The sequence below is a fragment of the Cnephaeus nilssonii genome (genome assembly GCF_951640355.1).
Source record: "Cnephaeus nilssonii genome assembly, chromosome: 18".
Classification (NCBI taxonomy): domain Eukaryota; kingdom Metazoa; phylum Chordata; class Mammalia; order Chiroptera; family Vespertilionidae; genus Cnephaeus; species Cnephaeus nilssonii.
The window spans coordinates 54640779-54665083 of NC_137089.1; the positions used below are offsets into that span (position 1 = coordinate 54640779).

Consider the following 24305-nt stretch of genomic DNA (forward strand, 5'->3'; position numbering starts at 1 on the left):
CCCCCGCCCCCGCGGAGCTGGGGGATCCCCCTCTGCCGGACACAGGGCAGTCTCCCTCACGGCCGCTGCAGGACTTGGGGTCACCTCCAGCGCCCCTTTGGTGACCTCTGTTGAAACATCTGCTCTTTCAAATTCCTGATATGAGTCTTGATGTACTGGGACCGGGAAAATGTTGTATAATTTTAGTTTAAATTTTTACTACTGGAAAGAAAAAAAACAAAAAACCTTATCTTTAAGTCAAATCAGAATCTGATTGATATTGATCCTCAGTAAATAACTTGCCAAGCATCACTTCCTATGAGGACCCATGCGACTCGAATACTCTCTTCAAACCATGGGAGCAGAAGACCCTGCCCGTTCCTCTGAAGGGGAGTGAGTTACAGGCAGCTGTCAGGCAGCAGGCGCAGGGTGACAGCCATGTTCAAGCTCAAAGATCATCCCATCATACATTAGAAGCTGTTTAATTAAAAAAAAGAAAGAAGATTTAAACTAAGAAATGTGCAGCTCTCACTGATCTTAAGACATTTTTGGGATTTGGATATTGTCAAATCCCCACAATTAGCCAAACTGTGCAGTGAAGGCACAGCCCGGGCTGCGCCCACTCCTCAGCCGTCTCACCACGGCCAGGAGGCCCGGCGGCAGCGTTCGAGGGAAGACCCTGCAGACCAGCAGCGGTCCAGGGTCCCCAGCACCACTCTGGGATCTGAAAGACCCCAAAACCACAATGAAAGCTATTATCCTTAGGGTTACAGTTTCTCACAAGAAGAGGCTGCAGATCAAATCAGCCACAGGGATTTACAAAGGAACATCTGAGGAGCTCCATGCCCTCGGCGCAGTCTGTCCTGGCATCAATGGTGACAATACCCACAGGTATGCCAACCAGGACTCACACCCGAGCCTCCAGAGTTTTATTGGGGCTTTATTTCCTAGCGATGTTTGACTGACTGCCTGCCCACATGGTGGGACTCAGCGTCCAGGTCACTGACAAGGCACACACCAGGCCCCCGCTGCCTGGTGAGCCTCCTGCCACAGAGCCGCCTCTCAGGTGTGACCTGGAGGCCACGAGCCAAGGCACAGGCCAGACCACCTCTGGGTGAAGCCAGTTCTTCATATCACAGCGAGCACTGATTTCAATGTCAAGCATGTAATTAACAAACAAAAAACAACAACTGAAACCACACCCTCAGTCCAGATGCGTGCCCCCCACTGCTGCCGAGAGGAGGGAAACCAGCCTAGCGCTGGGCCAGGCACACAGCACAGCAGCTCCACTGCAACAAGAAAACCAAACCCATCTAATCAAGAGGGGATATGCTAATTGACCGTCACCCCCACAAAGATGGTGGCACCCACAGCCAATAAGGAGGGAATATGCTAATTGACTGCCCTGCCCTCAAAGATGGCAGCGCCCACAGCCACAGGATGGTGGCACCCAGTCCCCTCTGCCCCACCGGAGCAGCAGGCATGCGGCACAGCCCCCCCCCCAGGCACATCTGGCCGCTCTATGCACCTGCCTCCGGAGTCTCCCAGTCCCCTCAGCCCAGCCACCCAGGGCCAGCCCGAGGCACAGGCAAGCCTCGGATATTGGCTGCCCAGCCGCCCAGGGCTGTCAGAGGCTCAGGTAACCAGGGCCGGCTGACGCTTGCGCTGCTGGCAGTGGCAGCAGCAGAGGTGTGATGGGGGCATCGCCTTCCCCTGATCACCAGGTCACCTCCCGCTCCTGAGGGCTCCCAGACTGTGAGAGGGGGCAGGCCAGGCTGAGGGACCCCCCTCCAGCGCATGAATTTTCATGCACCAGGCCTCTAGTTCACTGATAAGAAGGAAGACCAGATACGGGAGCACGTTTCTATTCTGCTCTCATTCTATGAATAACAAATGTGGATTCTTCAGAATGACTTCTTTACCTTTGTCACCATAATTATATCAAAACTAGAGGCCCAGTGCATGATTGAATCATGCACGTGTAGGGTCCCCTACAAGCTTTCGCTTTCGATCACGGGGGAGCTGGGTGCCTGTCCGCTGGTGCACCAGGCCTTTCAGAAGCCTCCGGCGCGGCAGAGGCTTCTGAAAGGCCTGGTGCCTGAGCGGACAGGCACCCAGCTCCCACGCTTTTGCTTTCAATTGCAGGGGAGCTGGGTATCTGTCCGCTGGTGCACCAGGCCTTTCAGAAGCCTCTGGTGCGGCGAAGGCTTCTGAAAGGCCTGGTGCCTGAGCGGACAGACACCCAGCTCCCCCGCTTTTGATGGTCCGCGGTGGGACGTGAGCTCGCTGCCCCAGAGGCCCCTTCTGTGCTGCAGCACAGCCATGGCGCAGACGCTGAGCTCGAGCTGCCGCTGGCGACGCGAGCTCAGCGTCCCGCCAGCCCAAACGGCCACTCCGGCCACCCCGAGTCCCGCCCCCCCGTGCCTCCTGGCCAATCGCAGGCATAGTGAAGGTATGGTCAATTTGCATATTTGTCTATTATTAGGTAGGATAAATTTTCATGTGTTTTAATATTTATTTTTTTTCTTAGAAAGACTGAAATAAGGCATATATCCATAATGAATTATTTTCACAAACTCTAACTTATGGAATGGTTCACAATATCCAATCGATAGATACTTATTCAGAATTCTAATCCTATAATGTGTTTTTGATCTTCTGTTTATCTTTTGTTTATTGGATTAGTAGGGGTGAGGTTGATATATACAATAAAGATATCTTAACCAGTTACATGAAAAGTGTCAGCATTCAACATAAAGGTTATCTCTGTCCTAAGGGACTTCAGGATTCTGACTGGGGAGTTGATGGCTGAGGGCACCCAAGGGGCCAGCTCTGACATCAGCTTCAGTTCCAGGATTTAAATGGTCTTTGCTTCATGTTCTGACCATGAAGACCTGTGCTTCATGAGTTTGTAGTGTAGCCAGGAAATGCACACACTGTTCCAGGCGGGATGTGGCCCAGCACACACTGTTCCAGGCGGGATGTGGCTTAGCAACCACCATAAATTCCCAGTAAAAGTCCTGTCCTTCTACAGGGCAGATTAAGAAGGTGATGCATCTTTTTTCCTGAATACAGTTTCAGTAAATACTATACACATGGAGGAGAGCGAGGTTGGAACTTCTATTAATGAAGTCCCATGTTTGGGTTTTCTCATCCAACACTGGAGGGACGCCCTCCTGCCTGGGCCTCTGGCTCCCCTCACAACTTCAGCTCCTGTGATGTTTACAGGTAAGACCTCGTTTTAAAAAAATTCAAGGCCTGCCCTTTGGTTCAGGGTCCAGTTCTGGCTCCAGAGCAGTAGTTCTTAGAGCCTTGCTGCCCTGATCCTCAAACCTCGGCCCTGCCTGTCCCTGCTCTGCTGGCTCGCATGTCTCCACAGCCAACATCTGCTCCACACTCTCCTGAGCTCGGTCCCCCACATCCTGTTCCCACCTGGTCACTCCCGGTGGGTCGGCCTGCAGAACAAGCCTCGGGCTCCCCACAGGGCATGCAGGACCCCGGTGACGTGGCAGCCAGCTGTGTCTCTCCAGCTCGTTGCTCAGTTTCTTGACTCGAGGTCCAAAGTGACTTCATTCAGTTTGCACGGCACCATCTCCTTCTCACCCCCAAGCTTGGCAACTCTGCGAGGTTGTCGCAGGTGCCGGGGGAGGCCCTCGGCTCCCTCCCGGTGTGGCCCTGCGTGCCCGCCCCCCGCCTGTGCCCTGCCTGTGGCTGCAGTCACTGTGCAGTGGTGGTCAGTGACTGGTACCCCACCCCAAGGCCGCATCTCCCGGCCCTGCCATCATGTCACACTCAAGGCCTCGCTCTTATTTGGTAGTCAGTTGACACTTGGTTGAATTACAGAATTAAAAAAAAAGCATACAAGACGGGGAGGACGGCCCTCGGGAGCAAGGGCACTAAGGAACGCAGCTCCACACTCCACGGCGGTCCCCACGGCACCCACGTGCGCTGCAGGCGCTGACGGGCGGGAAGGGCCTCGCGGACTCTGACAGCATAGCTGCTGCCCTCATTCCCACGCCACACCGTGTGTGCCTCAGCCGACTGCCTACTGTGCTCGCTGAGCTGACAAACTTCTCCAAACGACAGCTGCAGCGGCATCTATATATATAAAAGCCTTAGGGACCGGACGACCGGATGACTGGCTGGTAGCTATGACACGCACTGACCACCAGGGGGTGGACACTCAATGCAGCAGCTGCCCCCTGATGGTCAGTGCGCTCCCACAGCAGGAGCGCCACTCAGCTGACAGACGGGCGCCAGATGCCAGGCTCACGGCTGGCGAGCGCAGCTGCAGTGACGCAAGCCTCTCCCGCGGACACGCCCCCTGCGCACCTGAGCAGCAGTGGCAGGCGCAGCAGGGCCAGGGTGAGCAGGAAGGCGCTGAGTCCAGCCCCAGCTCAGGCTCCTCCCCGGCTGCCTGCCATGTCCCGCACTACTCTGTGCTGAATCTAGTAAATCAATAAAGCACTCTGGGTTAACTGCCAAGTATCTTGACACTTTGCATAATTTTAAAAGCATTTCTATAGTAAACTGAATAAATTCGCACCTTGGTGCCTACAAAACAACACAACTAGCAAAACAAACATCAGCCTGACTCCCCAGAGGCCGTTGCTATGGAGACGGCAGGCCCCCTGGCGGACATCCCCGCTGGCCAGGCTAACTTGCTTATCACACTTGTCCCTGCAGGTTGAACAGGACAGGCCTCGTCACGGCCTAGGCAAGACTCCAATGAAAACTTTAGGAGTCTTTGCCCACCTATAATTTTTGAAAATGATTCGGCTCCGCCATCACTTATATTCCAACTGTCAGTTATCTTTTTAAAAAAATACATATTTTTATTGATTTCAGAGAGGAAGGGAGAGGGAGAGAGAGATGGAAACACCAACACTGAGAAAGAATCATCAATCACCTGCCTCCTGCACGCCCCACACTAGGGATCAAGCCCACAACCTAGGCATGTGCCCTGACTGGAAATCAAGCCCTGACTTCCTGGTTCAACCACTGAGCCACACCAGCTGGGCTTTAATACCACTATATTTTGAGCTATTAAATGTCTATTCATCATTACAACAGTACATGATTTAAGAATCCACTCACAATTCCATCAGTCTTCAGTTTGCCTAACATCATTTTGCTATAATTTCCATGCCTTGTCAACACACATATTTCAGACAATGCAATTCATGATGCATACATTTTTATATTTTGCTGTTTTATTTAAGTATCCATCATAATCGTCTCACTGGTTTTCACATTACACTCCACTGGTGGGTGGACTATTGTCCGCTACTCATGGCCATGTCACGGGAGGTCACTGGGCAATTTGGTTGCTTGCAGAATTTTTCCTACTGGCAAGAGAGCAGCAATGAGCACCACTGTTCACCTGAGAGCCACTTCCTCCTTTTCAGAGTGAATGACTGTGCACGATTGTCACTGTGGAAACCATTTATTGCAGGACAGACTCATGCGGTCGTTCATACCTGAAATAGTTTTTGGTCTGCATTTGCTATGGATACTGTCTATAGCTTTTTTAGATAATCACATAAACAAAATATATAAAATGCTCTGAAGCTTTAAAGTAGCATACGAAGCACATCTAGAAGAATTAGAAATAAATAAAGCGGTCAAGAACCTCCCTGATGGAAGTGAGACGCGAGGACGGGGTTGGGAGTGGAGGCTGTGCTGGTGGAATAAGTGGTTTATGAACGCAGCCAACGAACAGGCGCGGCTGGTTCAGTGAGACCCATGGGTTACTTCCTTTGTGAAGAGCATTATTTTTTAATTATATGGTCTAAACTCTTCTTAGAAAAGCTGTATTTTACTTTTTACTATGGCTCAGACCATCTTCCTCGCCCTTGTGAACAGTTTTTAGTTGTCTCTGTTGATTTTATGGAGCTTCCCAGTCACCTGACCTCTTAACTTGGCTTGAGCCATTCATGCCAGAGCGCCTCGCAGCCCACGGGCCACGGCCGCCGAGGAGCCTGGAGAGGGCTGCGTGTGGAACAGCTCGCAGAACCCCGGACACGTGCCTTCCTGGGACGCTGTGCGCAGGCCCTCGCCCCGCTTTGGGGGCCGAGCGAGGCTCTGAGGGGCCCAGGCCCTGGTCTGAAGAGCTGGCCCGTAGCTGGAAGGAACCTTTTTCGTTGGCGAGTTTTCTTCCTTTTCTTGGCCTCAGGACGCCTCCAGTTAGGTTGCATCCTCCCACGTACAACCCCGTGGGCCTGAACCGCTCCTGCTGCTTCCTCACACCACAGACCGGCTCCCTGCTCGGCCGCCCCAAGCAGCTCCCTGGGCCCGTGGGCCTCCAGGCAGCGCCCCTGACGCCAGCACCGCCTTGGGCCCCTCCCGGGACGGAGCAGTTTGTCCGGGAGTGCTCCTCGCTCGGGCTTCCGTCCAGTCCCATCTCCGGAGCAGGTGTGCCGTCCCGGAGGCCAGGCAGCTCAGGGAGACCCAGCTGCGCCCTCCACGTGACTAAGGAGGAAGGGGCTCCTTCCCGTTCCCAGAGGGAAGCACTGGGTGGGCGCACCTGGCGTGACCTCAGGGAGCCCGGCCGGGGGCACAGGGTCATCAGATCCCCGCGCGGCCCCCCGGAGACTTACGGGAACTCCTGTTGTAAAGAGAGCTTCCTTTCCGATAAGAAAACAGTACTGCCTGATGATACTAGTTTTTATTTATGTCAAGATTGTCTTTTTTTAACCTAAAAATGATACATACAGCACCTTTGGCCAAGGACTCACCCCGCAGCGTGGAGCGCTGTCAGCAATGTCAGTGCTGCATCCACAGGCGATGCCGGGGTTCAATAAAGGGCCGTGACCCTGAGCCCAGCCCACCCGGGAGCCCAGCGGAGCTCAGCGAACCAGCCCTGTGCTGAGATGGCTGCACTCTGTCGAGGGCCGCTCCGTGGTGAGCTCCTTAGCGAGCAGGAAGGAGGGACAGGCTGGCTGGGTGCCCACAGCGAGCAGGAAAACCACGAGGGGTCTGGCTCTGGGGGGAGAGCTGTGGGAGAGGCTGGGACAGGGGACGGCGTGAGGCGGGGCTGAGGAAGAGCCGACCCGCTCTCACAGGAGAGACAGGGCAGCCAGAGCGGGGCGAGGCTGAGGAGGGAATGGGCTTCTGATCTGCGCTGAGCATTTAGAGTGAAAAAAGGGGAAATCGAGCTTCCTGAGAAAGAGTGACATCCAATAGTGGGTGATCCTAAAATATTAAAGCAAACGGTGAGCAGTCAGGTCTGCGGAAGGCAGGGGAGCAGGGCGGCCCTGGGGTCCAGCAGGAAGACCAGGTTTTGGGGGGGAATGAGACTCATTCGAGGTCAAGGTCGTCGGGCCTGTGTGGGTACCAGGGAGCAGTCAGACCAGAGTCAGCGACAAAGGCAAACAGAACCCGGGGCTCAGACCTGGGCAGGCGTTCCCATCCTCAGTGGACGTGGGACCATCCACGCTGTAGACCAGACGTGGGCTCGGAGGAGCAGGGCCGGCTGGCTGTCTGCACCGCGTGGCCAGGGCCCTCGGCCCCCAGGCGCTCAATGCACATTTCCTGCATGCTCACTAGCTAAAGTGGACTCTGAAGTTCCCCTTGCTTTGGAAACTGGCCTTAACTCTTCTCAGTGGTGAACCTGAGTGTGAAAAACACAGTTTGGAATCAGGAGACCTGTGTTCAACTACTGCTTACAAACCTGGTCACGGGGACAGGGGCCAGCTTTTCTGATTCTCCGTTTTCTCATTTGTAAGACAGAGACCAGCATCCATCTTGCAGTTTTACTCTAAGTTTTTGAGATTAAAATGCCCAGCATACATCCAGGCACGTGTGAATGACCCAGAGTCCACGGTGCTGTGAGCTACGAGCAGGTCTCACCCAGTCACGCTCTCTTCACTTTGATCAAATCTTCCACATTTCTGAGTTATATCATTTATTACTTTGTGCTGCCATCAACATATTTCTCTTTTCTCCCTCAATACATGGACTTCTCAGTGCACCAAATGCTAATCTCTAACGCGCCCGGGAATTAGACTCTCGGCGTAGCCTTTTCTCCGCAGCTTCTCGGGCCAGTGCGACCTGCTCCTCCTGCTCCTCCAGGAACTGAAGCTCACGCTGCCTCCCTCCTGCAGCACGAGCTCCCGACGGGGCCACACCGAGCGGCACAGCCACGGGACACGCCGGCACATGCCGCTGCTCGAGTGAACCGGGCGATGAGCTCAGAAATTACGAAATGACGTGAGAAATCCATCAAGCAGGTGGAGCGTAAAAGAATGGAACGCCTGCCAGAGGTTATCTTCAACAGAAGTAATTCTTAGAAAAAAGCAGAGGCCAGTGAAAACCAGAAGTTAACTTCTGAGAGTCTGGAAGCTCTTTCCTGTCGAGCAGCGGTCGCCAACCGGTGGCCCGCGGCCACAGATGTCCATGAGGTCCGAAAGGCTGGCGACCGCTGCACAGTTTTGAGGAAGGTAACGGGGTTTCGAGAAGCTTTAAAACACGGGTGATTCTCATACACCTGTCTTGCTAATGGAAATAGCGGCTCCTGCGTGCTCCCCGAGAGGTGGCCCAGAGACCTTCCATTCACCGGACCCTGGACCAGCGCCTCGTCCGGTCAGTCAAGGGCTCACTGCGCTCCCAGGGTGCAGAGCAGGGAGTCGGCGAAAATGACCACCAGACATGAAGATCCGCGTCTCCCTGAGAGCACGGTCTAACAGGCACACAGGGACTCAAGGAGCCAGACTCAGTTTCCCGTCACGGTACGGTGGACACATTGGTGGCATCCCTACGACGCCACAGGATAAAGACAGGAGTTAAAAGGCAGCCAAAGCGGTGGGAGCAAAACCCTTCGCTTGTCATCTGGCGACGTGTAGAGTGAACAGAAATGGTCTCGTAAGCTTTCTATCGGACTCCCTGCATCGTGATCTATCGATCTGGTTACAGTGGGTGGGAGACACTGCCTGAGCATCGCAGGGCCTCCCAGAACTCGGGAACCTGCCCCCGGGGGGCAGGCCTGGTGCACAGTCGATCGAATCACGTCCTGGCACCCGGGGAAGCGAGCAGAGCGCTTTGTCTGTAAACATTACATGAAGTCTGTGTTTTTACGCACAGCCCCTGGCAGATAGGAAACCCTGTGTAAGCAGGAAAATATTTCATTATTTATTGATCTGTGAGCACCAAAGATGAGGGCACGTTACTTGATTTTTGAATGGATGCTATTGGTAAAATGTGGCTATTTTAATACTCTAATGCTAACATAAAACATATTTTTCATTAGTCTTTAAGATCAGTTTACAAATATTGAGGGAGAAAATGACTTTTCAGTATTATTCTATTTTCGCTTTTCAATATTATGTGACTTCCCTTAATACAGTGTGCATTAGTGTGATTGTCTGAGAACCGATGGCCTTAAAAAGCACACTTATCAAAACATAAAATCTGTTTTAGCTTCTCACCTTTAAAAAAATCCTGTGAATTAGGTGAGTACAGATGCCTGAGACCAGCAGGTGTGCGTGAAGTGAGAGGGCGGTCTCCTGGCGAGCCATCAGCTCCGCGGCCCGGGACCAGGTGAGCACTGTCCTGGACGCGAGAACAGGGAGCTCCTCCAGACTGGCACGGGGCCCTCCTCGCTGGGTGTGCCCGGGCTGGCGATCTGTTCCCAGGGCGGCACTCCCTAACCCTCAGCCCCAGCACCTCGGCGCCGCCTAAGTGCGCCCGCAATGGACCGGTGCCGTGTCTCTGCTGGACACTGACGCCCGTGGGTGCCTTTAGTTTTTTAAGACGCTTTTCTGAACCTTCGGGTTGTGAGCGGTCTGGGAAGGTGGCCTTAGAATGCATGAGAACTGATTTTCCAAAGCAACTCCGTGGACCCTGGAGCTGCCCTTGAAATGAGAAACCCAGCTCCTACCTTGAACACAAACATCTCCCGGCGGAGAACGGCCAGCGTGTTGAAGTTGCCTTCGCAGATGCTGGGCTTGGCCCCGGGGTAGGCAGGCCTGCCGGTGGGCGGCCGCGGCGGCTTGGGCCTGTCGTTCCTGCGGGGGTCGGCTGGGGGCACGGAGCGGTGCGGGGGCGCTGTGGGCAGAGGCCTGGTCGGTGGAGGGGTCTTGTCCGGCGGACCTGAGGGAACAGGGGACAGCACTGGCTCATTTAAAGCCGGGGGATCTGAACCCCGTGCCCCGAGAGCCCGCCATCCGCAGAGGCACAGGCAAGAGGCCTCTACAGCGTGCATTTCCGAGAAGCAAACGTCTGACCCAACACCCCTGGGCGTTGCTCAGAAACCGGGTGCACATGCTCCCTCCGGGCCCAGAGAGCCAGGCTTTCCTCGTTAATTTTTCATGACAGTTTTTAGAGCTTTGCCACAGATCTCTGTGGAAAAGCTGCTTTCAAATCCCTTTTGGAAGTAGGTAGTGCATAAATAATAAATAAATGACAATGAATACTGGAACCTCACATGTATGTGAGTGCCACCAACGTTTGTCCTGGATTTCGAGGGACAAAGTCTCAAAGCGAATATTTCTAAAAGTTAACGTTAACGAGTTAGTCCCATGTCTCCAGTTACAGTTTACAACCTTTTCCCGACTCATCATTCTCTTGTCAGGAAATGCCTGGACCAACTGCTAGAACAGCGTCATGTGAACACAGAACCGGAACTCCCTCTGACTAAGGCGCCGCCAGCACCAGTGCAGGAGGGTTCTAAAGGGAGGCTCTGAGTCGAGCCAAGTTCACACAGGTAACTCGGTGCGGATGCAAATCATCATTCCTCAAGGGATTCGTGTTTCTACAAAGGAACAGTGACGGGAGATTAAAAATGGAGCCCTAGCTGGTCTGGCTCAGTGGATAGAGCATCGGCCTGCAGACTGAAGGGTCCCAGATTCGATTCTGGTCAAGGGCACATGCCTGGGTTGCAGGCCCAACTGCCAGTAGAGGGTGTGCAGGAGGCAGCCGATCAATGATTCTCTCTCATCATTGATGTTTCTTTTTTATTATTATTATGATGATGAAAAACATAACATACAATTTTCCATCTTTTTTTCCCCATTATAGTTCACATTCAATATTATCCTGTATTAGTTTCAGGTTCACAACATAGTGGTTAGACAATCATATACTTTACAGAGTGATGCCCCTAATATTTCAAGTACCCCCCTGGCCCATACATAACTATTACGATATTATTTTTTTCCTCCATTGACCTCTCTTCTGCCACTTCCACCCCCCAGCAAATGCCCTCACCCCCTAGTGACTCTTGTGACTGTGTAATGCTCATACAAGTCCTTTGGTTGATCTCTTACCCTCACGCCCCGCCTTCCCTCTGAGGTTGGACAGTCTATTCCATGCTTCTGTGTCTCTGTTCTATTTTTGTTCATCGGTTTAAGTTGTTCATTATATTCCACAAATGAGTGAGATCATGTGATATTTATCTTTCTCTAATTGGCTTATTTCACTCAGCATAATGCTCTCCAGACCCATTCATAATGTTGCAAATGTTAAGAGTTCCTTCTTTTTACAGCAGTGTAGTATTCTATTGTATAGATGTACCACAGTTTATTAATCCATTCGTCTGCAGATGAGAACTTAGGCTGTTTCCAAATCTTAGCTATGGTAAATTGTGCTACTATGAACATAGGGGTGCATATATCCTTTCTGATTGGTGTTCCTAGTTTTTTGGGATATATTCCTAGAAGTGGGATTACTGGGTCAAATGGCAGTTCCATTTTTACTTTTTTGAGGAAACTCCATACTGTTCTCCACAGTGGCTGCACCAGTTTGCATTCCCACCAGCAGTGCACAAGGGTTCCTTTTTCTCCGCATCCTCGCCAGCACTTGTAGTTTGTTGATTTGTTGATGATTGCCATTCTGACAGGTGTGAGACGGTACCTCATTGTCATTTTGATTTGCATTTCTCAGATGATTAGTGACTTAGAGCATGTTTTCATATGTCTCTTGGCCTTCCTTATGTCCTCTTTCAGAAAGTATCTTTTTAGGTCCTTTGCCCATTTTTTGATTGGGTTTTTTATCTTCCTTTTGTTAAGTTCTTTGAGCTTCCTGTAAATTTTGAGATAACATTGGCAAATATGTTCTCCCATGCAGTGGGTTTTCTTGTTGTTTTGTTGATGGTTTCTTTTGCTGTGCAGCATTTATTTTGATGTAGTCCCATTTGTTTATGTTCTCCTTGATTTCCATTGCCCTAGGAGCTGTATGGGTAAAGATATTGCTACAACAAATGTCTGATATTTTGCTGCCTGTGGTTTGCTCTAAGGCTTCCTGTCTTACGTTTTAGTCCTTTATCCATTTTGAGTTTATTTTTGTGTATGGTGTAAGTTGGTGGTCATTTTTTTGCATGTATCTGTCCAGTTTTCCCAACACCATTTATTGAAGAGACTGTCTTGACTCCATTGTATGATCTTGCCTCCTTTGTCAAATATTAATTAAGCATAATGGCTTGGTTCGAATTCTGGGTTCTCTGTTCTGTTCCATTGGTCTATATGTCCGTTCTTGTGCCAGTACCAGGCAGTTTTGAGAACCGTGGCTTGGTAATACAGCTTGATATCTGGTATTGTGATCCTTCCAACTTCGTTCTTCTTTCTCAGGATTGCTGCAGCTATTCAGGGTCTTTTTTTATTCCAGATGAATTTTTGGAGAGTTTGTTCTAGGTCTATGAAATATGCTGCTGGTATTTTAATGCGGATTGCATTGCATCTATAGATTGCTTTGGGTAGTATGGTCATTTTAATGTTGATTCTTCTAATCCATGAACATTGTATATTTTTCCATTTGTTTATGTCCTCTTATATCTTTTTATAAAACTTCCTGTAGTTTTCTGAGTACAGGTATTTTACCTCCTTAGTTAAGTTTATTCCTAGGTATCTTAATTTTTTTGTTGCAATGGTAAATGGGATTGCTTTTTTAAAGTTCTCTTTCTGTAAGCTCATTATTGATGTATAAAAAAGCCATAGATTTCTGGGTGTTAATTTTGTATCCTGCTACAATGCTGAATTAATTTATTAAGTCTAATAGTTTTTTTTGATGAAGTCTTTAGGGTTTTTTATGTACAGTATCATGTCATCTGCAAATAATTACAGTTTTACTTATTCTTTTCCAATTTGGATGCCCTTTATTTCTTCTTCTTGTCTAATTGCTATGGCTAGCACTTCCAGTACTATGTCCAACAGGAGTGGTGAGAGTGGGCAACCTTATCTTGATCTTGTTCTTAGGGGAAATTGTTTTAGTTTTTGTCCATTAAGTATGAGGCTGTAGGTTTGTTATATAAGGCTTTTATTATGTTGAAGTATGACCCCTCTATTCCCACTTTACTGAGGGTTTTTATCAAGAAAGGGTGTTAGATTTTGCCAAATGCTTTTTTTTTGCATCAATTGATATGACTATGTGATTTTTATTTCTCAGTTTATTTATGTGATGTATCACGTTTATTGATTTGCGGATACTGTACCATCCTTGCATCCCCAGGATAAGTCCCACTTGGTCATGGTGTATGATCTTTCTAATGTATTGCTGGATCCAATTTGCTAGGATTTTGTTGAGGATTTTAGCATCTATGTTCATCAGAGATATTGGCCTATAATTGTCTTTCTTTGTAGTGTCTTTATCTGGTTTTGGTATTAGGATAATGCTGGCTTCATAGAAAGAGCTTGGAAGTGTTCCTTCCACTTGAGTTTTTTGGAATAGTCTGAGAAGTCTTTGACTGTTAGGTAAAACTCCTCTATGAAGCCATCTGGCCCAGGGCTTTTTTTTTGCTGGAAGTTTTTAAAAATATATATATTTTATTGATTTTTTACAGAGGGTAAGGGAGAGGGATAGAGAGTTAAAAACATCAATGAGAGAGAAACATCGATCAGCTGCCTCCTGCACACCTCCTACTGGGGATGTGCCCGCAACTAAGGTACATGACCTTGACTGGAATCGAACCTGGGACCTTTCAGTTCACAGGCCAATGCTCTATCCACTGAGCCAAACCGGTTAGGGCTGCTGGAAGTTTTTTGATGACTGCTTCAATTTCCTCCATAGTTATTGGCCTATTCAGATTTTTTTATTACTCCTGATTGAATTTTGGAAGGTCATATATTTCTAGGAATATGTCCATTTCTTCTAGGTTGTCCAGTTTGTTGAAATAGAGTTGTTCATCGTATTTTTTTTAACAATCCTTTGTATTTCTGTGGGATCTGTTGTTATTTCGTCTCTTTCATTTCTGATTTTGTTTATTTGGGTCCTCTCTCTTTACTTCTTGGTGAGCTTGGCTAGAAATTCATCAATCTTCTCTATCCTATCAAAGAACCAGCTCTTGGTTTCATTGATCTTTTATACACACACACACACACACACACACACACACACACACACACACATATATATATATATATATATATATATATATATATATATATATATAATTTTTTTTGGTCTCTATGTCATTTATTTCCTCTCTGATCTTTATTATTTCCTTCCTTCTGCTCACTCTGGGCTTTTCTTGCTGCTCTCTTTCTAATTCTTTAAGTTGTAGGGTTAGGTAAACAAGTTTTTCTTGTTTTTGAGATAGTCCTGTAGTGCTATGAACTTCCCTCTCAGGACTGCTTTCATTGTGTCCCATAGATTTTGGAATGTTGTGTTTTCATTGTCATTTTGTTTACAGGACGTTTTTAATTTCTTCTTTTATCTCTTTGGTAACCCAATCATTGTTTAATAGCATGATATTTAGCCTCCAAGTGCTTGAATTTTTTTTATTGTTTTTATTGTAGTTGATTTCTAATATTACGCCATTGTGATCTGAGAAGATGCTTGATATGATTTCAATCTTCTTGAATTTGGGGGTTGTTTTTTGTTTTCCCATTCTTGCTAACACTGGTCCAAAGTTTGCTGGCTGGATGTGCAAGGCTGGGCTGACACCTTGGTCTTGGTGGGCAGGGAATGCAGACAGAGGCTTGCTTGTGAGACTCACAGGGCAGGAGCTGACAACTTGGTCTTAGAGATAAGGAACTCAGCCAGAAACTCACCTGAGGGACCGTGGGGGCCAGGGCAACACTGCAGGCTTGGCGGGGAAGGACACAGTTCAAGAGTCACCAGCAGGATGCTTGGGAAATACACGATGGACTGGCGGGAGACGAGTGTACTCCGGGACCCACAGGAGCCCGCATCCAGGGAGGCTGGAATTCCGGTGTCTGTGGGTCTACAGCTGAGGTAGCAGGTCTTTAGCCGAAGTGCCTGTAGGGCCCAGGATGGTGTCTGAGGCTAGTCTGGGTGGTGGTGAGGCTGGGCTCCTAGTCACAGCAGCTCTCCCCTTTAAGATGGCGTGGTTTCTGTCAAGCCGGCCACCCTGGCAGTGATTTCAGCAGTAGCAGAGGCCCTCCATCTAGGAAAGCCTGGTCTGCCAGCCCCTGAACGTCCTGCAGTATCTAACTGTCCATCACTCACACACACACACACACACACACACACCACACACTCCCCTTTCACTCCCTCACTCACTCACACTCCTCCGTCATTGTCATTCTGCCAGCCACCATCGTCCTATCTCATCATCATTGATGTTTCTCTCTCTCTCTTGCCCTCTCCCTTCCTCTCTGAAATCAATAAAACTATATTTAAAAAAAAATGGCAGTGGAGTAAGTGGATGCTGCACAAACATGCTCCCAGGACAAAACTGGAATTACAACTAAATATAGGAAAACTCCCTGAATAATCAACTGAAGACTCCCTGGAGAGAACCATGATACCCAAGGCTGGAAAGTGGAGACCACATAGAGACTGGTAGGAGGGGCGAAGGCACGAAAGGGCTAGCCAGGGGCCCACAGACAGCAACTGAAGTTCCAGAGGGATATCTCAGCTGTGGGGGTGCTACCGAGAACTCTGGGACTAATCCCCAAGCTGGGCCCCCCATGAGAGAGCACCAGAACTGAGAAGGGTATGCACATAACATCTGGCTGTAAAAAGCAGCAGGGTTGTAGTTTGCCAGGAAGAGATGGCTATTAATGCAGGCACCCTCTTAAAGGGCCAATGTACAAAATTCCCTGTGGAGCCACCCACCTTGTGCTTCGGCAGAGGGAAGGCAGAGTGCACTGGAGCTGTGCGAGCAGAAGCCAGTGTTGGAGGCTCTGGGATTAAACCTCAGAAGGCAGACACCCTGGTTTCAGATGCTGAGTCATTCCCTCACACTGTGGAGGTCATCTTTCTCACGCAGACAATTGCTACCTAGGCAGTTTTGCCGGGGGAAGACAGGTTACCCACCTTGGAAAACACCTTGTCCCACGGTGTGGAGTTGCTGAGGCCCATTAAGAGACTGAGAATAAAAATTTGCCTCCAGGCAGAAGCAAGTGCCCCACCCAGATGGGAAAAACTCTCACACCTGTGGACAATTGCCTGAGGGCTATTCCAGACTAAATTCAATCAATCTGCAAGAGGAGGCGGTCTCTGAAGGCTTTGAGTCTTTGTCAGAAACAGCAATTGAGCCCTAGCAGGTTTGGCTCAGTGGATAGAGTGTTGGTCTGTGGACTGGAAGGTCCCAGGTGTGATTCTGGTCAAGGGTGCATGCCCAGGTTGCAGGCTCAATTCCCAGTAGGGGGCATGTGGGAAGCAGCAGCTGATCAATGATTCTCTCTCATCATTGATGTGTCTATCTCTCTCTCCCCCTCCCTTCCCTTCCTCTCTGAAATAAATACAAATATATTTTTTTAAAAAAAGCAACAGCGGTTGACACTGTCCCAACTAGAGCTTGAAAGGTGTAGCACATCTACCTAATAGTCACAAACCCAAACAGGCATCCAAAATGAGGAGACAAAGAAATATCCTCCAAATGCAAGACCAAGAGAACTCTCCAGAAGAAGATATAAATGAAGTGAGATAGGAAATTTATCTGACGTAGAGTTCAGAATAATGATGGTAAGATGTTCAACAGCATGAGAAAAGATATAGTAGCTATGAAAACAGAAATAAAGAATGAGATGGCAAAATAAAGAACATATTGGAAGGAATACATAGCAGATTAGGGGAAGCTGAGGATTGGATCAGTGAATTTGAAGACAGTGAATTTGAAGACAGGGTAGCAAAAATCACTCAATCAGAGAACCAAAAAGAAAAAAAAAAAACAATTTAAAAAACAGGTGGACAGCTCAAGGGAATTGTGGGGCAATGTGAAACGTAACAATATCTGCATAGCAGGTGTGCCAGGTGATGCAGAAAAGGATAGAGAATGTGTTTGAAGAAATAATGGTAGAAAGCTTCCTTAACCTGGTGAAGGAAAAAGTCACACAAGTTCAGGAGGCACAGAGAGTCCCAAGCAAGAAGAGTCCAAACAGGCCCATGCCCAGACACATCATAAGTAAAATGCCAAAAACTAAAGACAAAGAGAAACTTAAAGGCAGCAAGAGGAAAGCAAACTGTTACCTACAAAGGAGCTCCCATAAGGCTGACACCTGATTTCTCATCAGAAACTCTACAGGCCAGAAGCATGAAGTACTCAGGAAAATGGAAAGCAAGGATCTGAAACCAAGATTACTATATCCAGCAAGGCTACCATTCAAAATGAGTAGTCAAATAAAGAGCTTCCCAGACCAAAAAAAAAGCTGAAGTAGTTTATCACAAATCACAACCAAGCCAGCATTACAAGAAATGGTAAAGGGAATGCTGTAATGAGAAGAAAGAGAGAGAGAAAACTAGGCATACAGAATTAAAAAGGCAAGAAAGAAGAAAAGAAAAAAAAAGAATTAAAATAGCAATAAATAAGTACCTATCAATAATAACCTTAAATGCAAATGGATTAAATACTCCAATCAAAAGGCATAGGGTAGCTGAATGTATATGGAAACATGACCCAACTATATGCTATCTACAAGAGACCCACCTCATAACAAAACACTCAAATAGAATGAGAGTGAAGGGATGGGAAAAAATTTTCCATGCAAAGGGAAAAGAAAATAAAAGGCTGGTACAGCAATACTCTTATCTGACAAAAGAGACTTCAAAAGGAAGGCCATCACAAGAGACAACAAAGTCACTACATCATACTAAATGAATCAATCCAACAAGAGGATATAACCTTGGTGAACATACATGCACCCAATATAGGAGCACCTCAATATATACAAAATACTTCTAGGGGCCTTTAAGAAAGATATCAACAACAATCCAGTCATAATAGGGAATTTTAACACCGTTCTGACTTCACTGGATAGATCTTTTTGACAAAAAAATTAACAAGGAAACAGTGACCCTAAAGGACACACCAGGATCAAATGTGTTTAATTGAAATTTATAGAACATTTCACCCCAAAGCTGCAGAATATACATCCTTCTCAAGTGCACATGGGTCATTCACAAAGATAGACCGCATGTTAGGACATAAAATAAGTCTCTACAAGTTCAAGAAGATTGAAATCTTGTCAAGCATCTATAGAGATCACAGTGTAATGAAATTAGAAATCAACTACAGTAAAAACACCCAAAACATTCAAACACCTGGAAGCTAAAACAATGAATGGGTTACCAATGAAATCAAGAAATAAATAAAAAACTTCCTACAAATAAATGAAAATGAACACACAACAACCCAAAATCTATGGGACATAGCAAAAGCAGTCCCAAGAGGGAAGTTCATAGCACTAGAGGCCTACCTTAAAAAACAAGAAAATGAATAATAAACTATTTAACCCTACAACTTAAAGAACTAGAAAGAGAACAACAAGAAAAGTCCAGAGCAAGTAGAAGGAAGGAAATAATAAAGATTAGAGCAGAAATAAATGATATAGAGACAAAACAAAACAGAACAAAAAAATCAGTGAAACCAAGAGCTGGTTCTTTGAAAGGATAAACAAGATTGATGAACCATTAGCCAGACTCATCAAAAAACAAAGAGAGAGGACCCAAATAAATAAAATCAATGAAAGTGGAGAAGTAACGACTGACACTACAGAAATGCAAAGGATTGTAAGAAAATACTATGAATAACCATATGCCAACAAGCTGGACCACATAGATGAAATGGAAAAATTCCTAGAAAAATACAATATTCCAAACTGAATCAGAAAGAATCAGAAAACCTGAATAGGCCAATAACTACTGATGAAATTGAAGCAGTAATAATAATAAAAAATAACAACTCCCAGCAAACAAAAGCCCTGGATTAGATGGCTTCACAGGGGAGTTTTACCAAACATTCAAAGAAGAATTAACACCTATACTCCTCAAACTATTCCAAAAAGTCCAAGAGGAGGGAATACTTCAAAGCTCTTTTATGAGACCAATATTATCCTAATTCCAAAACCAGATAAAGACACTACAAAGAAAGAGAATTACAGAACAATATCCCTGATGAACATAGGTGCTAAAATCCTCAACAAAATATTAGCAAATCAGATCCAGCAATATATTAAAAAGTTCATACACCATGACCAAGTGGGATTTATTCTAGGGATGCAAGGCTGGTACAATATTTATAAATCAATAAATGTGATACATCACATAAACAAACTGAAAGACAAAAACCAAATGAGCATATCAATAGATGCAGAAAAAGCATTCAACAAAATCTAACATCCATTTTTTATAAAATCCCTTAGCGAAGTGGGATAGAGGGAGCATACTCAACATAATAAAGGCCATATATGACAAACCTACAGCCAACATTATACTCAATGGGCAAAAACTACAACCATTTCCCCTAAGAAAAAGAAAAAGGAAGGGATGTCCGCTTTCATCACTCTTATTCAACATAGCACTGGAAGTCCCAGCCACAGCGATCAGACAAGAAGAAGAAATAAAAGGCATGCAAATTGGAAAGGAGTAAGCAAATCTCTCATTATTTGCAGAAGACATGATATTGTACAGAGCAAAACCTAAAGACTCCACCAAAAAACAACTAGATTTAATAAATGAATTTGGCAATGTAGCAGGATACAAAATCAACACCCAAAAATCAATGGCTTTTTTATACACCAATAATGAATTCTCAGAAAGAGAAACTAAACAAACAATCCCATTTTCCATTGCAACAAAAATAATAAGATACCGAGGAATAAACTTAACCAAGGAGGCAAAAGACTTGTACTCAGAAAACTATAGGACATTGAAAAGAGAGATAGAAGATGACATAAACAAGTGAAAGAATATACCGTGTTCATGGATTGGTAGAATCCACATCATTAAAATGCCCATACTACCCAAAGCAATCTACAGATTCAATGCAATCCCTATCAAAGTACCAACAGCATATTTCACAGATTTAAAACAAATACTCCAAAAATTTATATGGAATCATAAAAGACCCTGTATAGCTGCAGCAATGCTGAGAAAGAAAAACAAAGTTGGAGAAATTATAATACCTGATTTCAAGTTATACTACAAAGCCACTTTAATCAAAACAGCCTGGTAATGGCTCAAGATTAGGCATATAGATCAATGGAACAGAACAGAGACCCCAGAAATCCACCCAAGCCATTATACTCAATTAATATTTAAGAAAGGAGGCAAGAGCATACAATGGAGTCAAGACAGTCTCTTTAATAAATGGTGTTGGGAAAATTGGACAGATAATGCAAAAAAATAAAATAAAAATGAAACTAGGCCACCAACTTACACCATACACAAGAATAAACTCAAAATGGATAAAGGACTTAAATGTAAGTTGAGAAACCATAAAAATCTTAGAAGGATCCATAGGCAGCAAATCTAGGACATCACTCGTAACAATATGTTTATGGTTACATCTCCTAGGGCAAAGGAAACTAAGGAGGAAAAAAACAAATGGGACTACATCAAAATAAAAAGCTTCTGCACAGCAAAAGAAATCATCAACAAAGTGAAAAGGGAGCCCACTGCATGGGAGAACATACTTGGCAATGATACACCTGATAAGGGGTTAATACCCAAACTATATAAGGAACTCATACAACTTAACAAAAGGAAGACAAACAATCCAATTTAAAAAATGGGCAAAGGACCTAAACAGACACTTCTCCAAAGTGGATATATGGATGGGCAAAGGACATAAGAAAAAATGCTCAAAGTTACTGATCATCTGAGAGATGCAAATTAAAATGACAATGAGGTATCACCTCACATCTGTCAGAATGACCACCATCAACAAATCAACAAATGACAAGTGCTGGCGAGGATGTGGAGAAAAGAGAACCCTTGTGCACTGCTGGTGGGAATGCAGACTGGTGCAGCCACTGTGGAAAACAGTATGGAGTTTTCTCAAAAAAATTAAATATGGAACTCCCATTTGACCCAGTGTTCCCACTTCCAAGAATATATCCTAAGAAACCTAAAACACCAATCAGAAAGAATGTATGCACCCCTATGTTCGTAGCAGCACAATTTAAGATCTGAAAAGTGCCCATCAGTAGATGAGTGGATGAAAAAGTTGTGGTACATTTATTAGTACACCCTGGAATACTATGCAGCAGTGAAAAGGAAGGATCTCTTAACCTCTGGAGCATGGAGGGACCTAGAGAGTATCATGCTAGGTAAGATCACATGATCTCACTCAGATGTGAAATCTAATTAGCAAAATAAACCGATGAACAGAGAGGATCCAGAGACATGGAAGCCTGGAGGGTGGGTGGGTGGAAGGTAATTAGCCAAAGACCTTATATGTATATATGCATAACCCATGGACACGGACAGTTAGGTGGTGAGAGCCTGGGACAGGGTGCAGGGGCGGGCTGGAGGGTGTGAATGGGGGGAAAGGGGGACAAATGTAATACTTTGAACAATGAAGATTTTAAAAATAAATAAATAAATGAAGAGTATTCCAAGATTAAAATAAGGGGAGAAAGAAGCAATGACCTGCTTGCATAATCTGCAGACCTTCTGTCCAGACCCCTGACTCGGCCCCAAGAAGGACCTGCTAGTTCCCTTGGATACTCAGCATGTCCAGTGTCCCAGAAACATCACCTGTGAGTCTCCCCAAAAATCAAGAGCCACACACAAGTGGACCTGTGTTTTTCAAATCTGTTTTAACCCGGTGAGAATGCCTACCAGAGATATCGCAGTGGATGAATTAATGAATGCACACAAGATTAATGAACTGAAATGACGCCACTTAAAAACTGCAAGCAGTGTCTCCTGGGCACTGGGCGTTACGCCGGCACAGCCCGTGGCGAGCAGTGGAAACGGGAGGCGCGTGCGCCAGTTTAGCACAGCACATCCTCTGTCTGCACGATGAGTGCCAAGAACTTAACAGCCCCGTGGCAGCAACATCCTCCCAGGCCAAGGCTCCGGTGCGGGAGTTGGACTGATAGTCGACATGTGTAATAGTCCTTTTCCCTTCATCTTATTCTGCATTCTAGACTGAGCCCCATAAATAAAAGCGACTGCACTGCACTAGACATTCACTTAGGATTACATGTGCGTCAGCATAGCCATGTGTTCACTTTGACGCCCTGTTCGTTAACTTTCATTCTTAGTAATTAATTATAGGCCTTTGAGGTAATTTCATTATGTCCAACCAGCAAGGGTATTTTCTGCAACTTCAAAGGTGATCTGTCTATGAAATATCTAACAGCAGCATCGGAACCCGAGAGACAACCTGTGAGTCTGCACCAAAGCCTCAGGTATTTTGGAGGAAAATCTTGTATTTCTCACCATTTTTATTGGTTATAGTCATTTATCACATATTTTTACCTGAAGTTAAACACTAAATGTTATCAGCGCTTTACTATAACTACAGGTCTCAACAAAAGTCAGTGAGAAACTCTTATCCGTGTTTAAGAATTCCTCATAATCTGTCTATCCGGGCATCTTGGATTACTGCCAACAAAACTTGATGGAGTGAAGACTTTTGCCAATAGGTAAGACTGTTTCCCTAGCAGTTCCCTCTCAAATGTACTGAGAGCACCTGTTTCAAAGAAGCAGGCACAGCAGGAATTTCTGGACTCCTCTGCAGGGTTAAGCAAACAGAAGCAGTGGTTTAAAAAATACAACCAATTTTTATACTTCAAAAAATAACTCAAATAAATTAGTTTCTTAAAAAGTATAAAAGTCCTGCCAGGTAGCTGGGTTGGTTAGAACATCTCCCTGATAGTCCAGGGAAGCAGGTTCGATCTCCAGGCAGAAGCAACCAAAGGACGCGTCAGTGAGTGGAGCAAGGAGCTGGTCTCTCTCTCCGTCCTCCTTCCTCTCTCTAAAGTCTACAGGTCAGAAACAACAGCGCCGAAGCAGCGGTACCCACCGTAGATCTTCTGGATGCCCTGCAGGTCGTCGCTGGGGAGCTGGAAGCTGTCGGTCTCCATGTACTGGTAGAACGGGGCCATGATGGCCGTGGGGTCGTTGGAGTGCTCCAGGCCCAGCGCGTGGCCCAGCTCGTGCACGGCCACGAGGAACAGGTCGTTTCCTGTGCGGCGAGAAGACAAGGCTGACTGTGAGGCGCACCCAGAGCCGGCCGAGCCGGACAGCGCGGAGTCCTCCACGCTGCACCCGAGAAACGGGGGCATCCGGACTTCAACCTGCTTTCCCCCTGGATGTCCTGCCTGTGCTACGTCACACGGGGTGAGCGGGCGGGGAGGCGCGCAGGACGCCACATGCATGTAGACGCGGGAAGGGATGGACAAGGAAGGAGAGCTGAAGCAAGAGCAGCAGCATCAGAAACGGCCGCTCCTGCACAGAGAGGTCCGCCTGCTGTGTCTGCTGGTGCAGCCTGCGAGGCAGGAGCCCTTGGTGAGGCCCTGGAGGCGGTTCTAACCGCCACACGTGCGAGTGGGCAGCCACGCCCACGGCAGCAGAGGAGGGAGGACGGCCGGGGACAGGCTGCCGGCTGCCGTGTGCCCGCTCACCCTGTGTGTTTATGGAGCTGCAACTAGAACTCGGGTCATTATTTATATCCTAGGAGCCCAGCGCGCGATTCAAAATCGCACGGCACCACCCACCTCGAGTCGCCGGTCCGGCCCTGCCTCCCTCTCCGGCCCTTGAAGCAGCCACGGCTGCTGCTGCTGATCAGGCCGTCCCCCAGTGCAGGCACGTGGAGGCCGGGCCACCCCGTCCCCAACGCTGCACACGCAACCTCCTCCTGTCCAGTCGACCCATTACAGTGTCCCGTTAATTAGCATATGTCTCTATTATATATACAGATTTTTTTCTGCTTACATTATTTTTTAAAATTAAAAAAAAATCTGTTCCAGTTGACATATACTATTACATTAGTTTCAGGTGTACAGCACAGTAAACTGACATATAATTTACTAAGTGATAAGCCACAAAGTCTAGTACCCACGTGGTACCATACGGATTTAGCACAATATTACTGAGTATATTCCTATGAGAACTCAGGCTGTTATATGAACACTTATTTACCTTACCGACCTAGAACGTGGGACTCAGTTGTGTAGCCTCACAGTCATGGTAACTAC

The 24305-nt window shown here is 46.8% G+C and overlaps 1 protein-coding gene across 1 annotated transcript in view; it reads right to left on the bottom strand.

The window, feature by feature from the left end:
* The window catches only part of MMP16 (matrix metallopeptidase 16), a 165413-nt gene that overhangs the window by 21636 nt on the left and 119472 nt on the right, over window positions 1-24305 (bottom strand). The window contains exons 5-6 of the mRNA XM_079796376.1: window positions 23132-23293; window positions 9857-10068 (exon numbers count right to left, since the gene is read on the bottom strand). Of these exons, the coding sequence (XP_079652502.1) occupies window positions 9857-10068; window positions 23132-23293 (374 nt within the window). The remainder of the gene's footprint in view (window positions 1-9856; window positions 10069-23131; window positions 23294-24305) is intronic.